This window comes from Pelodiscus sinensis, chromosome 15 (genome assembly GCF_052426305.1).
Source record: "Pelodiscus sinensis isolate ZL-2025 chromosome 15, ASM5242630v1, whole genome shotgun sequence".
NCBI lineage: Eukaryota > Metazoa > Chordata > Testudines > Trionychidae > Pelodiscus > Pelodiscus sinensis.
Window position 1 is genome coordinate 31,160,695 of NC_143066.1, and position 15,121 is coordinate 31,175,815.

The following is a 15,121-nucleotide window of genomic DNA, read 5'->3' on the forward strand; positions in this document are numbered from 1 at the left end:
AGGGGTGCTGCAGGGCTACTGGCCAGGAGCTGCTTACGTAAGCACCTCCTAGCCAGAACCTGGTTCTGGCACCCCCGCCCCTCCTGCACCCCAACTCCCTCCCCCAGGTCACATCTTAGCCCTCTGCACCCCCTGCCCAGGTCACAACTCCCTCCCAGACTTTGGACCCCCTCCTACACACTTCCCCCAGGTCACAACCCCCTCCTTCACCCAAACACCCTCTCAGACCCCACAGTCTCCTCCACCCCTGTCCCTTCCCCCATGTGCCCTTCTGCACCCAACATGCATCCTAGACCCTGTACCCACTCTACTGAAAAGTGCAGCCTTTGACCACTTAAAATCTTGGGGTGGCCCCCACCAAAAATTATTGCCCATCCCTGTCACTGAGGGCGGGGGGGGGGGGGGGGACACCGGGGAGTACCCAGCTACCCCTCTACCATCCTTTGTAGGGTATTCATGAGCAGTTAAGCCCCGGTTTTTTCTAGCAGTAATCATTGCAAGGAATGTTGCAGAACCACAGCGTGTGAAAGCGTTTTTAGTATTCCAGGCCCAGTCTCTCAACCAGGAGTTAGCACTGAATCATATTTAGAATGCTGGTGCTGTTATTCTGTTCTTGTTACTGTATGGTCAAGGTTTTTAAAAGTGCCTAGTGATTTGGGGTACCCAGCGTGAAATGTCTTAAAGAGGGCCCAATTTCCAGAGGATTTGTGCTCAGTGCTTCCCGGAAATCAGAGGCCCTTACAATGTCTTACATTTAACAGCCCAAAATTGAATGACCTAAGATTACTTGGCACTTTTGAAAATCTTGGACCATTTACGTTTTTCGCACGAAGTCTCTAACAAGAGAACCTTTTCCACCCCCCACAGAAACTCTATGCTTGGACGCAAACTGTATTGTCTAACTGGTCTAATCAGGAGTCAGACCTGTCAACCTCTGAGGATATCCTGCCATTCAGCTCCGACTCTGGGATGTGCTGCGAGAATGACTCCGAGCCTTTAACTTCCTTATCTGAGCTACTGACACCAGACACTTGCAGTCAAGGCTTCTCCATTGGGCAGGAGCTGGAGCATGACCAGCAGTTTTCTTCTCTGGCTGACACAAGCAGCCAGCAACAGCTGGGCAGTACTACCAAGTCCACAGATATCATTAAAGATTATGAACTATGGCTGGAAATGTGCATCGTCGCTCTGGAGAAGAATGTTTCCGAAGAGGAGCTGGATCAAGTGGACAAGACGGTGGATGCCTTGGCTAAGTGGGAAATGTTCACAGGGCAGCTTCCCACCATGAGGAAGGATCTGCCCGTCACTAGAGACAATGCAGGGCTAAGGAAAGTCCTTGGAGACAAATTCTCTTCCTTGAGGAGGAAACTAAGCTCTAGAAAACTGTCCAAAGCGGACTCTTCCCCTCATCGTTGGAGGTGGGAGGAAAATTAGCCCTTGCTCTGACTTGTCCTTCCTCCTTTCTGGGTTGGGAAAAGCAAGCTCCACTCATCACTTTGAGTTTTATTATGTGATTGCCATGCATTTGATTGTTCTCACCATAAGTTACTGGCCTGCAGAAAAAGGAAACTGCAACTCCCCACTGGAATGAAAGAGGTTTCTTTTTTTTTTCTGAGGTTCCTAACATGGCATGGAATTTGTTTCAGTCATTCAGGTTAAGAGCGCGCGCACACACGCACACACAAAAGGAAGTCACACTGGTTTAATCAAGCTGAAACAAAAGGCAGGACTATGCAGCACTTTAAAGACTAACAAGATGGTTTATTAGGGGATGAGCTTTCGTAGGCCAGACCCACTTCCTCAGATCAATTTGAAGTGCTTTAAGTCTTTAAAGTGCTGCGTAGTCCTGCCTTTTGTTTCAGCTAGACCAGACTAACACGGCTACATCTCTATTACTGGTTTAATCGAAGATGCGAATCCAAACACGCACAAAGCCCTATGTGGATGCTTATGTTTTGGTAGAAAAGTGGCATATTTCAGTTTGGCTTAAGTTGGCTGGGAACAGGCTCATGTTAAATCAAAACAAGTGTCCACATAGGCATAAGTACCAGCTTAAATAAAACTGGTTTAAAAACCGATGCAAGTTAAACCAATGCAAACTTTCCAGTGCAGACATGGCCTCAATCTACTGAGCATTTGAGCTCTAAGCACGGAAACTGTTCCTTTATTTTGTTTTATACCCAGTGCCAATTTCCAGCCATGTCCCTTGCCCACAGGTTGCACCAAGCACAGGTGCAGAACTAGGGCTTTCTAACTATAGCCTTATGGAGTCCACGTGAAGAGCAGACCTGTAGTTTGGGGGAAACGGGGGAACAGGCAGCAGGGGTATTACAAACAAGCAAGCAGTAAGAACCCTTTCTGTTTATCCAACATAATCAATGGGGTTAGTTTTAAGGGAACTTAAGAGGTTCCTTTCCCTTTTTAACTTCAGCAGCTAAAAAGCTGCCATCCCTTCCCCTCCCCAAGATCCTTAAGTTACTGCTGCACAGGCACGGGTGCCTCTCCTGAGATAAAGCTGCAGCGGAGCTGCCTTTCAGTTGCTAGTACATGCAGTAACTTTTCAGTTATTTATAGCTCAGAGCTGGAGAGGCTGATAGTTTTTCAATCTCGGTTACAGTGACAGACATGTGTGCCGGCGGGGGCTGACTTACTCCATCACAGTCTCGCTCGGAATTCCAACACCGATAATATACTCATCAACTTGCAGCTTAATGGCCAGAGTTCAGATTGTTCTGATCTAAAAATACCTTTAATTCCCAAGTGTCCAAAACAGAAAAGAAAGTAAAACTGAGGCAATTTCATTCAGTGGCAGAGGGGGAAACTTTGGGCTTTCATGATTAAGCATTTTCCCTGCCCACCTCCCTATAATTTGAGATTGAGAAGGCCACCGTAACCTGTGTATTGTATGGGGAAGGAGGGGGGTCAGGGGAAGACACCTGAGGAAAACTTGGAGTCTGGTAATGCAGGTGACTGCAGGAGAAAAATCTGTAGTGACTTAAGTTAAGCTCACTTGAAGAAAAATGTATAGAAAAATTAAAACCAGCATTATTCATACAAAGAACAATGGGGGTTCTGACTTCTAAAAGACTAATGATGTCAATTACTGGAAAGGCATTTTTTCCAGTCTGCACATCTGGAATCCATGTTATGTGAACATTGCTGCTGCTGCCACCTGCTGGCTGGCTAAGCACTAAAGACATTTAAAAAAAGAACACTCCAAAATGAAGATTTTTTTCAGACAGGCAGAAACTTTCAAGCAAGTCATATTTGAACTATAAATCCATCTACTATCCCAAATCTTAGTCTAGTGTTTCTTAAATATAGTGGCTATTTTTAACAAGAGATTATTCTTTTTCTTTTGCCTCTTTGCTTGATCTTGTAGTAAACTTAAAGCTGAATTTAAGACAGTCTCCAGAGAGATTTCACTAATGCAAAATGGGAGATATTGCTGGAGAATTTGGGGGTGGAGTGGAGGCAGCTCTCAAATGTGGCACAATTGCAAAGGGAATATAGAAGAGAGATGGGGCTACTCTGAAGTGCTGAGATATGGAAGTCTCCCTTGTGGACAATGACAAAGCAAAGGAATGCATGGCTATTCCCACTATTTAGAAGAAGCCAAAAATAGGAAGGGACAAAAAAGCTTTGTGGAAGAAGGGGGGAGAGTCTGATTGGCTATAGAATGAGTAGCAGCAGCAACCCCAAGTGCTGACCTGGGCATTATTCTGACCAAGACCTAAACATCTGAGCTTGAATGCTTCCTCATAGGCACCTATATCCCTGTTCAGGTCTTTGAACTGAACCAATTTTCAGAAGCATTAAAACCCTCGACTCCCACTAGGCTAAAAGGGAGCTGAAGATGCTCACTTGCATTGCGCGGGGGAGGGAGGGGGAAGAGAAGGAGGGAAAATGAAGCCAATTCACGTATCTGTACGGTGATAACTAGCCTGGAACACCCAACATTTACAGTTAACAAAAGAGAGTCAAGATGGTGCTTGTACTGCCCTGGTCAAATGGAATTCACAATGTAATATCAATCTAGAATTCAGAATTGTGATGGAAGTTTCAGCCATACAACAGCTGAATAAGTATTGCTATTATTTTCCTTATACATGTGACAGCCAAAGTATAAGAGAGGAAGGAGTTGAAGGGATTACAATTAGCAGTTCAAGGGCTGGTAGAATTAGGCAGTGTTAAGATTGGCCTCTTTTTACAGTATAGCAAAGAGGTAGATTATTAAAATTATCCAAAAGGTCAGTAGTTCTACATGAGCGATAAACAGCAAATGAAGCTGATAAGGGGGGAACTGGCACCATGAGAAGGACACATATGTAGGTCATACTGCTATAACAGGATACTATGCAGCTGAAGAGAATTTACATCTAACAGGTGTCATCAACTGAACTAGCTTAAAATCTTCCCTGGCTGAGCTTGAAATATATAAACACAAGTGATTCTAGCTGTACCCCCATCAACTTTTAATATTTACATCAGCTACCGAAATTCTACAGGAGGAATCTGAATTTTAATAGAGCTCTATATAGGATAACATTTCGTCCATATGCCATACTAAAAGGTTCAGTTCTTCCAAAGACTTAGGAGCAGCAATTCAGAGCAAAATCAAGTCTAAGGAAATATGGCATATGTACAAGTTTGGGAAAAGGGCTCTTCCACACAAGGTTTTGTTGTACGATAGCCCTGATCTCATTCATTTCATAGAATCATAGAAATATGGGGCTGAAGAAACCTCAAGAAGACATCAAGTCCATATCCCTGTGCTGAGGCAGGGCCAAGTCAACATAGACCATCTCTGATAGTTGTCCAATCTGAACCTCTTATAAGGAGGCTCTTAACTTCCCTTAGTTAGAACGCTTTTCCTAATATCTAATTTAAATATTTTTATGGAAGATTAAACCTATTAATTCTTGTTCCATCTTAACATAGAGAACATTGATAATTGTCCTTTAAGTCCCTCCTCTCCGCTCAAGACTAAATAGGTCTAGTTTTAAATAACTTTCTTGATAGATCAATAATTAAAGGTTTAGAAAACCTGACCTTTCTGGATTCTCTCCAATTTATCCACATTTCCTGAAGTGTGGTGCCCAGAACTGGATGCAATACTCCATCTGAGGTTTCATGCCCACTACCATTTCCTTCTGCATCTTACATAGGATACTCCTGTTAGTACACCCAAGAATATTACTCTTTTTTGCAGTTGCATTACATTGTTGACTCATAGTTGTTATCCACTATAACCCCAGATCCTTTTTGGCAGCACTAGATCTTATTTATTTCCCCATTTTGTATTTGGGGATTTGATTTTTCCTTCCTAAGTGAAATATTTTACACTTATCTTCATTGACTTTCAATTCATTGAATTCAGACCAGTGTTCCAATTAGTCAAGGCTGTTTTGAATTCTAATCCTCTCCTCTAGAGTGCTTGCAACACCTCTCAGATCGATGCCATCTCTAAATTTTAAGCATACTCTTCACTCCATTATCCAAATCATTAATGAAAATATTGACAAGTATCAGATGCAGGACCCTATGTGTTACACCCTCCCAGTTTGACGCAACCACTGATAACGACCTTTTGAGTATAGCCTTTCAAACAGTTGTGCACCCACTTTATAGTAAAGCCTTACTCAAATTCAGGTATCACCCCATACACTAGGCCAGTAGCTCTGTCAAAGAAAGAATTTACATTGCAATGATTTGTTCTGGAGAAATCCATGCTGGTTATTTCTGATAAACTCAGCTGTGGGGTGTGGAGCCACACACTCTGGCTGCCAGCGTTGCCCTGGGTGAGGCAAAGCTCCTTCTCCTGGTAGTGCTCCCTGGGCCCAACATGGACATGTGGAAGGGGGGCCAGTGGCTTGCTGCCTCCCTGTGGTCATTACATAGTATAACTTCCTCCTATCACACCCCTCCCTTTCCATTTTATGGAAACAAGTCACATTCCATTGTCCTGGCACAACCAAACCCTGACCTTGCTTAAGTTAGGATAAAAGGAAGCTACATACCAAGTCTGGTGATCCTAACTCTTATCATTTAGGAGTAATTCTTCAATAAACAGACTCACTAACAGATGCACATTTATAAAATATATAGCTAATCCTCCAGATGCCTACAAACTCATTGTTTAATAATTTTCCTCAGTACCCTTTCTTATATAAAAGTTTAGTCAATCCCAAGTTTTCTGTGTTCTCCTTTTAAAAGGTGGGTACTGTTTGCCCCTCTCCGGACTTCCAAGAACTCACTGTGGATGGATGAAATCCTAGAAGATCACCACTAACCGTTCCCAGATTGCCTCAGCTAGTTCCTGGACTATCACAGTAAGCAAGTGAACAAGGTTAAAATTATACAACAATTGAGGTCTGTACTGAAAGATGCAACACTCCATACAGAACAGTACAACAAGTCAAGTTTTAATAGATTTATAAAATTCATATATACAAAACAGTCAATTCACCAAAACTATAAAATACATTTTTACACCTCACAATATAATTGAATCTAATACACAGTTTTCATAAGTGGAGACTATCACAGCAAACAGGCTGCTTCTACGGTGGATGCTGTTTTAGTTCTACAAAGACACTTTAATGAGCAATGCCTTTTTTATCTCAACTCAGTTTAGTTTGTCACTGTCTTTAAAAAACACGTGTGAATTGTTAGAAAATAAGGCTAAACTCAGGCCTTTCCTGCCCAATGCAGCAAACTGGTTTAAAAAACAGTTGAATTATATTGCATAGTATGTGTGCTATAATACCGAGGCACTATAGGGTGTTATAGCAGAGAAGGAAACATTTTAAATCCATTTCTAAGATACTGGATTATGTCACAAAGTTAACTAGTGTTCTGTCATTTCTAAAGGCTGATTTTGGCACAGGTATTTTTTTTATTAAAAAAAATAAATCACAGGATATGGGTGATAAATTATGCTGAAGCCAAAGATCAACCAGGGCTAAAGCCAAAGAACTCCCAGACCCATGTTAAAAAAAAAACAACCACAGAATCTGTGCCCTATGTGACACACTCATCGCTTTAGTTATTTCATTTGTATGTGATTCAAACCAAAATTTAAAAAAAAAAAAAAAAAAAAAAACAGCTTGCTTAAAAGAGTGACACACTTGGCCAACTTTTAAGCATCGGGTTTAGTAACACTTGCATTTAGTAAGTCATTAATACAAAAAGGTGGATTAGCAGCTCTAGTCTATTGGGCAATTTTGAACAACAGAACAGGCTGAGCTGGAAAAATGCACTTTATCCAACAGGCTAATGTCTACGAACCAAAAATCAAGTTTCAAAACAACTTCCAAAGCAGAATTTACCACGGGGCCTTTAAATCTTGTGGATTGTTGAAAGCTCATTTACTCACTATTGTGCCAAGCATTTGAGCCTAACACATAGACATCAGTGTGAAGCAGTACAGTAAGAGCAGCAGCTGATTTTGAACAACATGCCCTCATGTCTCAAAGTAACCTGAAGCAATCTGACCCTTTTTAAGCAGTTGTCTCTGCATACTCACAATCTAATACCTTAAAGCAAGGTTAACTAATTTTTTAATTGATCTAAGGCATGCTATCTGATAAGAGCCTTGCATGTCACAAATTACAAGGGATTGAGTTTATAGGACCCAGTTACAAACAGTTGGGGAAAAGGATTTGTAAAAGGAAATGCAAGCTGCTATAGCTGTGCCAATGTGCTGGTATAATACACAGCCAAATAGTTTTCCTGGAGTCTGTTATCAAAGAATACTAGCTCACAACGGATGGCATTTTGTTTCAAGCAGAAACATTTGAGATCCATTTAGAAACTAAATCACCGCACTCTCTCTCTCTCAACAGTACACTTGGGCTGTTTGCCAGAAAGTCCATCTTGGAGGACATCAGTGCAGCTTGTTCCTTCTGACTGTGGTTATTTCCAAGCCAACCAAATGAACCATGGACAAATGCCAAGAACTAGTCTGTAATAGGTTAGAGTACAGCAAGGCAGCCACAGAACTGCTGGCACTGGAGCCATCCCGTGTCTCCCTTCTTCCCCCAAAAGACAAGCATGTCAACACAAGACCGAAACCTAAACACTGATTTTCAAGATACAGCTAAAAAGAGATACAGACTTAAAGAGCCAAGCAATTCAGAGTCAAGACTAAACTGACTCAAGCTGCTGTGAGCAGAGGCGCCACCTGATAGTGAATACAGATCCAGCTTCAGTTCTGAATAGTTTACCTGCCCCTCATCTCCATTTGTGTAAAACAATTTAGTGTCAACTATTACAAAAAGTGAATTTAGTGCTCAACAAACAAAACAAAACCCCAATTCACAGCACTAAGTGGGGGGAGGGTGGTAATTCCCTCCAGCAAGATACAAACCCCCCCCCCCATAAAACAAAACAACCACCACACACAAACACACCACTCAACCCCCGGCATCAGCAGCACAACTCCGGCAGCAGCACTACAACCCTGGGGGAAGGTGCTGCGTTGTACTGTCAACATACCTCAGTCTTAGGCTAGAACCTCTGGAAGTGAGACTGGAAGAGACTCCATGCTTACTCACTTTAAGACAGGTTCTAAAACAATCTTAAAGCTCTGTCTTAGGAATACAAGGTCTTCCAAGAAGCAGCCATTGTGGAAATCTTAGAAAGATTGTTATTGCTTTAGAGGAGCTACTGAAGTATCTCGCTATCCACCAACTTTTACTGTGTTGCAGTAAAAAGGGAGAAGGGTTACACTGATGTAAACAGTTGGACTTATAACAAAAGTGCTACTTGACGGCCATCCAAGACTAAGGGGGAGCTGATAAGGTATCAGACTTATAACCTCACTACACCACTTTGTTTAATGCAACTGGACAACTGATATGAGGAAGAGATTAATGCTTGCAAAAATAGGTACAGTCTTCATCTTTAGAGGTCAGTATTTGATTTATAGCAAGTTGCATTTGTCTCAAGGCTTGATCTGTTCGAAAATTGGAATCCTGATAGGTGTATAAAGGCCACCCTGAACATCTGATGGAAGTTTTCTGCATGCAACTCCCTTCAAAGTTAAGAAAAAAAATCCAGGCCCTATTACATAGCATCATTATGGAAAATGCAATGAATAAGAACAGTTTTGTTACCGCAATAAAACAAGTACAGTGGGTACACTGTTTTCTAGGCTACTAAACAAGTAACTTCTGATGATGAAAATACCTTGAAACATCTGATGTAAGAAGGGTATATCAAGGGCATTTTACCCATTGTCAAAGCAACAAGTATTAAAGTACGGACCAATTTATTGCTGTGGGCATAGACTGGAATTACAGAATAGGTTACAGTGCCACTGCCTGCTCATTGATGCAAACAGAAAAAGTCATATTGATATTATCTTTACGAAGTTGGGTCAAAGTGCATCCCCTTGCAAATTTAGGGCACAAGTGGACCTTAGTCTATCTTGTAAGAACAGAAAAAAAAATTGTGCATCACAATAGGGTTACTAACCCCTTGAATGGCTGAGTCTCCATACTGCAATTTCCTTTACTATGGAAATTCTTTGGTGGATATATGCTTCTGCCCATTCACCAGGATTATTCAATACCAAATGACTTATACATGGGAAAGCAGGGCTTCAGAACATTAGTTTAGAAGCAGCTTTGTAGCACCTGTTCTCTGGGGTGTATGGTGAGCTGCGGTGTATGGTTGTATTTTGAGGGCATGAGAGCAATTGCTCAAAAGTATCATTCTTACTAGTTAATTAACTAAGCAGCCTCAGCCTAGAAGTACAACAACTACAATCAGCCAAGGTATTTTGAAGGAAGAAAGAGTGGTTCCTCCAAAATTAGGCCTACAGAGATTTACAACACACACTTTAAACAATAAGTCTTTAAAGAGCACTTGATAATTAGCACTAATCTGAAAGACTCCATCGCAGGGTTGGGAAAGGGAAGAAACCCATACACAAGACACAAAACACCTGCATACGAATTAAAATCTGGATTACTCAAGGTACTTCCTCAGAATTCAACTTCCCTAAAAAAGTCTTGCCACATTATCTGAGCGGGAATTTGGGAGGGGGAGTGGAGGGTGAAAAATCAGTGTTGCGGATGGACTGGTGGGACGCATTTCACACCATCTGAGACTCCACTTCAGCTGCTGTCTCAGCTTCAGTACAGTGAAATTTTAGTCTTTGACCTGATGAGCTCCTCCCACAGTGTTTGAACTATAGCTCCTTCCATACTAAAATCTGAGCTGCACAAATGCTCTCAGCTCTGTTTAAACTTCAGCCAGCAAACTTGTTAACCCTTTAGTTATTTTTGAAAAGCTTGCAAAAATGCTAGTCATTAGAAGCTCCTTTAGACATGTTAGCTGCACAATTCTAGGTTTGACAGCACAATTTAAAACATGTAATTTACTATAAAGTTGTCAAGCTCAAACTGCCTACTCTGCTATATAACATGAAATAAAATTCAGATGTGTAGTGACAATGAAACTAGAAATATTCTAAGCAGCTGTCATTTAAATTAGAGCAACTTGTTAATCATAACTACATTCATCTTCATCACCACAATACCTTGCGTTCCCCCTACATCTCAAGAGTATTGGTCAATATGTTGTTAAAAGTGGCAATTACCTATTAAACCTGTAGTTCATCAACAACTGTGATGTAAAATTTTAAAGATAAAAATTGTTTAAGCCCAGTTCACTTGGAAATTCCACAGTAGTTACTGCCTTGTAGATAGTATAAAGAGCAATTTATTGATGAGCTATTAAACCTGTAGTTCATCAACAACTGTGATGTAAAATTTTAAAGATAAAAATTGTTTAAGCCCAGTTCACTTGGAAATTCCACAGTAGTTACTGCCTTGTAGATAGTATAAAGAGCAATTTATTGATGAGCTATTAAACCTGTAGTTCATCAACAACTGTGATGTAAAATTTTAAAGATAAAAATTGTTTAAGCCCAGTTCACTTGGAAATTCCACAGTAGTTACTGCCTTGTAGATAGTATAAAGAGCAATTTATTGATGAGCTATTAAACCTGTAGTTCATCAACAACTGTGATGTAAAATTTTAAAGATAAAAATTGTTTAAGCCCAGTTCACTTGGAAATTCCACAGTAGTTACTGCCTTGTAGATAGTATAAAGAGCAATTTATTGATGAGCTAATTTGAGGGAAAGGCACTTACCAGTAACCTGAATGAGTCTTGCGCCAAAGCCACAGTTCTGAAGGCACCACAAGATATCAACATGGTTTTCAGTACAGGCTCCCATCTGCCACTTTTAAAAATTGATAGATCACATAATAGAGCTCTCCTGCTTAAACATGCTGCAAGCCATTTCCTCTGTTTGTCCTTACTGGAGACAACACACATGAAGACAGCATGGCCATGCAGCCCTGTATCCCCACCTTCCTTCTGGGCTTAACAGGGCAACTTCATGGTACAAAGTAGCCATAGCATGCCAGAACAACTGGTTGTGTTTTAGTACTATCATCTGAAAATGAGACTTAAGAGTTGTCAAAATTAAACATGGAAACACAGAATACTACTTTTCAGGGTGAAACTCTAATGGTGAAAGTTGCTTTGAGAACAGCACATGTATTAGTTTAGTTCTTTTAAAAAAAGAATAAAAAAAGTGACCAAGAACATAAGATCTTATATGTGCATTAAAAGAAGAGCAGTTTCATACTACAGTCTCTCAGTTAAAACAGGCAGCTTTTCAAAAATGTGGTTCTAAAAAGGGAACATTTTTTCAAGAGTTGAACAGGGAAAACATTATTCCAAATAGTACACTCAGTAAAATAATGAAATACAAGTATCAACTAGAAAGCTATGCAGTTGGCATTAACCTGCTATAACTCTAAAGTCTCATGTTGAACAGAAACTACTGCAAAGTCTAAATACAGTATTTGAATGAATAATGAAGAGTGATCACCTTTACATCTCATTTAACAAAATAAAGAGGCAAACTCAGAAAATATATTTTCCACTAGACCCCCACAGCTGCTATTTGTAACACCTCATGTTGAAGCATTTACATTTCCAAATGCAATTACCATAACAGAATCCTCATCTGAAACAATGCACAATACTGAAAGAGGAGGATAAATTGATATTTTCCTTTTTATATTTTAAAAAAATCACTAAGTGTTAAAAAAGTAAAATTGGTCCCTAGAGTAAGACTTTTCTAATTAGGTAGTTAACTACTGTTTACATGAGAGAAATAATGGGAGTGTGATTTTTAAATAGATTTTCTGTCTGCGACTCCTTACTGGTTTACTTCACCAAACATTTTATATTAATTATATAAAAGTAGAACACAACCACATCCTTTTCACTCCTGAAGCCAGCACAAAGAAAGCTAAAATGGTAGGAAATTTATGCATTAGGAAGCTTTGTACACCACACACAGATACGAACTTTTGCAAACCACAACAGGAAAGATTTTAGATTTTATCCAAGTTAAACATGTTAAACTTCAGAGTGGGGTTCTTTTTAGATCAGCACCTCCCATAGGATTAAATGCTGAAGGGGTACTTCTTTCACATGTCATTACAGTTTGAAAGGAGACAAGAAATACATCGTTTCTGCTGTCTTAGTCTAGTTAGAGAAAGCCCTTCTGATTTTTTTTTTAAATAATCAAACTACAGTATCAATTTCACATTACATATTTGTGTTTGAAAGCTCCCTGGGAAGAAGAAAAAAAGACACTACAGCATTGAAATAAAAGGCAGGTCTTAAATTTTGTTTATGCACCTCATTGTAGTAGACAAGATTGGTATTATCTATACACAAACAAAGGCACCTGTAAATGTTGAGAGCTAGAAAGTCAACCATTCATATCAACATTATTCACAGCCTCTTGCAATTTCACATGTGTACACCATCACCTGAAATGGGACACACTAAATTTGACAGTTTATGCAAACTACATGTAAATTAATATATGCTAAAGATCTGATTAAGAAACAGATTAAAATTGGGCTAGTTTACAGGGTTCTGCTGTCCAAACGTATCAGTGCAGCTGTAAAATTGGAATCTCATGAGTGTTCGCTCTTCTTGTAAGGTCAGCTGTTAGGAACTAATCAAGCAGATGTTCTACCTCCAAAAAATTTTCTAAAAAGTTTAATCGGCTTCCACATGTTTGGAGACAGACAGCCCTGTTAAGTGAGAAGTTGGATCTTCATAAATACTGCCAACTGCAGGTGAGAGAACAATGCTGAATTTCCATAAACCACACCTCACTAGAGCACCCACTATGTGCAGATAAGTGGTCAGATGTTCTAGTGCATGCCTCAAGCTGCATTACTATGGAAGTCAGTTTCCCATGATGTAAGATACTGTATATGTAGTGCAAAACAAAATATTGTCCATCAGCTAGGCCTTAATTTTCTCCTCCATTTGACTCCGGAATGGCAGGAAACAGGACTTGTAGAGCCTGGTGGATTTCACTCATAATACTACTGAATTTCATTTATAGTCTTAGACTTGCATGTGTCAAGAGATTGATGCAAGGCCTTCAGACAAGAGTTATGCATCCACATAAGTGGACTCCAGATCCTTGACAAACACTACACATGCAAGCAAGATCTGGTTACATATTTAAAGATTACATGTGGAATTGTGATTAATATATTGCCATTTATTCTCTAGCACAACTACCAACCTCGTTGTAATTTACATGAGTTTGACTGGTTAATTCAGCACCTACAGAGAAAGGCAGTCTGTACAGTTACAGTTTTATCCTTGCAAAATAACAGTTTTCATTAAAAGTCTTCCTTACGCAGTTTTTCAAGGTTAGATTTTTCTAAACCAGGAAGGTGATTTTGTTATTCAACATTCCAAACTAGCTGTCAAACCCTATAATGGACACTTTTTTCAGTAGTGTTACTTGTCTGAATGATTCAGTAGCTAACATCAATGTTTGACTCCTTCTGTCTCCATGACTGGCTAGTTTCAGCGTTCGAGTCAAGTGAACAGCTTGGTTCCTAAAACCACAAAGCTTTGACTTATAGACCCTGGGTAAATTTCAACAAGACAAGGGGAGCTCTTCTTCACTGCAACATAATATCCTTTAGATTCTCTTGAAGGATCGTGTCCTTCACTGCATGAAACACAAAACGGATATTTTCAGTGTCTATGGCAGTTGTGAAATGATGGAAAAGTGGCTTACTGCGGTTCCGCCTCTTTCTGTCAAAACACTGCACCAAGTAACGCTGAACATCTTCTAGCCTATGAGGGTCACCTTTGAAATCTGAGAAATACTTCTTAATGCTGACTGTCTTTACCTTCTCTACAAGGAGATCCATTTTGTTCAGGAATAGGATGATAGAAACATTAAAGAAGAGCTTGTTATTGACTATTGTCTCAAAGATGTTCATGGACTCCACCAGTCTGTTTGTGCGTCTGTCTTCCATGAGAACCTGGTCATATTCACTGGAGGAAACCATAAACAAAATTGAAGTTATCCCATCAAAGCACTGGAACCACTTCTGTCGCTGAGACCTCTGTCCACCCACATCCACCATCTTGAAAGGTATTTTTTTAATGATGAAGTCATGCTCTACAATTCCCTTGGTGGCTTTTCTGGCTAGCAAAATATCTTGTTTGCTTGGAAAATAATTCTGTAAAAGAAAGAACAACAACATCAAATTGCCTCAGATTTTCCTTTTAAAAATATGCAACATCAGCTAGGATTTTAAAATTACTATTTATCATTTCAATATAATCATAGCTGTGGGAAACTATAATGCTCCTGTTCCAGGAGCTATAGGATAATGAATATCAGTTGTCACCAAATGAAGGACTTCTTATGCACTGCCAAAATTAATGGGACCAGTGGACTGCACACTGAAAACTTGCAGTTGGAAGATGGAGGAACATGATGGGGCATGTGAAAGTTAATCTATAGGTCCAGTACTTTTCTTCAAAGTTTCATCCCTTCTGCATATTTAAATTCTCTTCTATTTTCAGATTGGAAACTACCTTCATGAGCAAGAATATCCTAACGATAAATGATTAATTAGTGTTAATGAATGCAAGCAGCCATAATGTCAGTGAAATTATTTTTAAAAAGCTTGATATATCAACATCATCTTGCAAGCTTTAGTGACAATATCCTTCCACAGTAGTATGTGCCGACC

The 15,121-nt window shown here is 39.9% G+C and overlaps 2 protein-coding genes across 2 annotated transcripts in view; one reads left to right on the forward strand and one right to left on the reverse strand.

Annotated features, from left to right (window-relative positions):
- Nucleotides 1-1,691, forward strand: part of AMZ1 (archaelysin family metallopeptidase 1) — a 28,639-nt gene extending 26,948 nt beyond the window's left edge. The window contains exon 7 of the mRNA XM_075899620.2: nt 868-1,691. Coding sequence (XP_075755735.2) covers nt 868-1,434 — 567 coding nt within the window. The 3' untranslated portion in view covers nt 1,435-1,691. The remainder of the gene's footprint in view (nt 1-867) is intronic.
- A 4,713-nt stretch (nt 1,692-6,404) lies between these two features.
- The window catches only part of GNA12 (G protein subunit alpha 12), a 101,676-nt gene continuing 92,959 nt past the window's right edge, over nt 6,405-15,121 (reverse strand). The window contains exon 4 of the mRNA XM_006112893.5: nt 6,405-14,602. Within this exon, the coding sequence (XP_006112955.2) occupies nt 14,033-14,602 (570 nt within the window). The 3' untranslated portion in view covers nt 6,405-14,032. The remainder of the gene's footprint in view (nt 14,603-15,121) is intronic.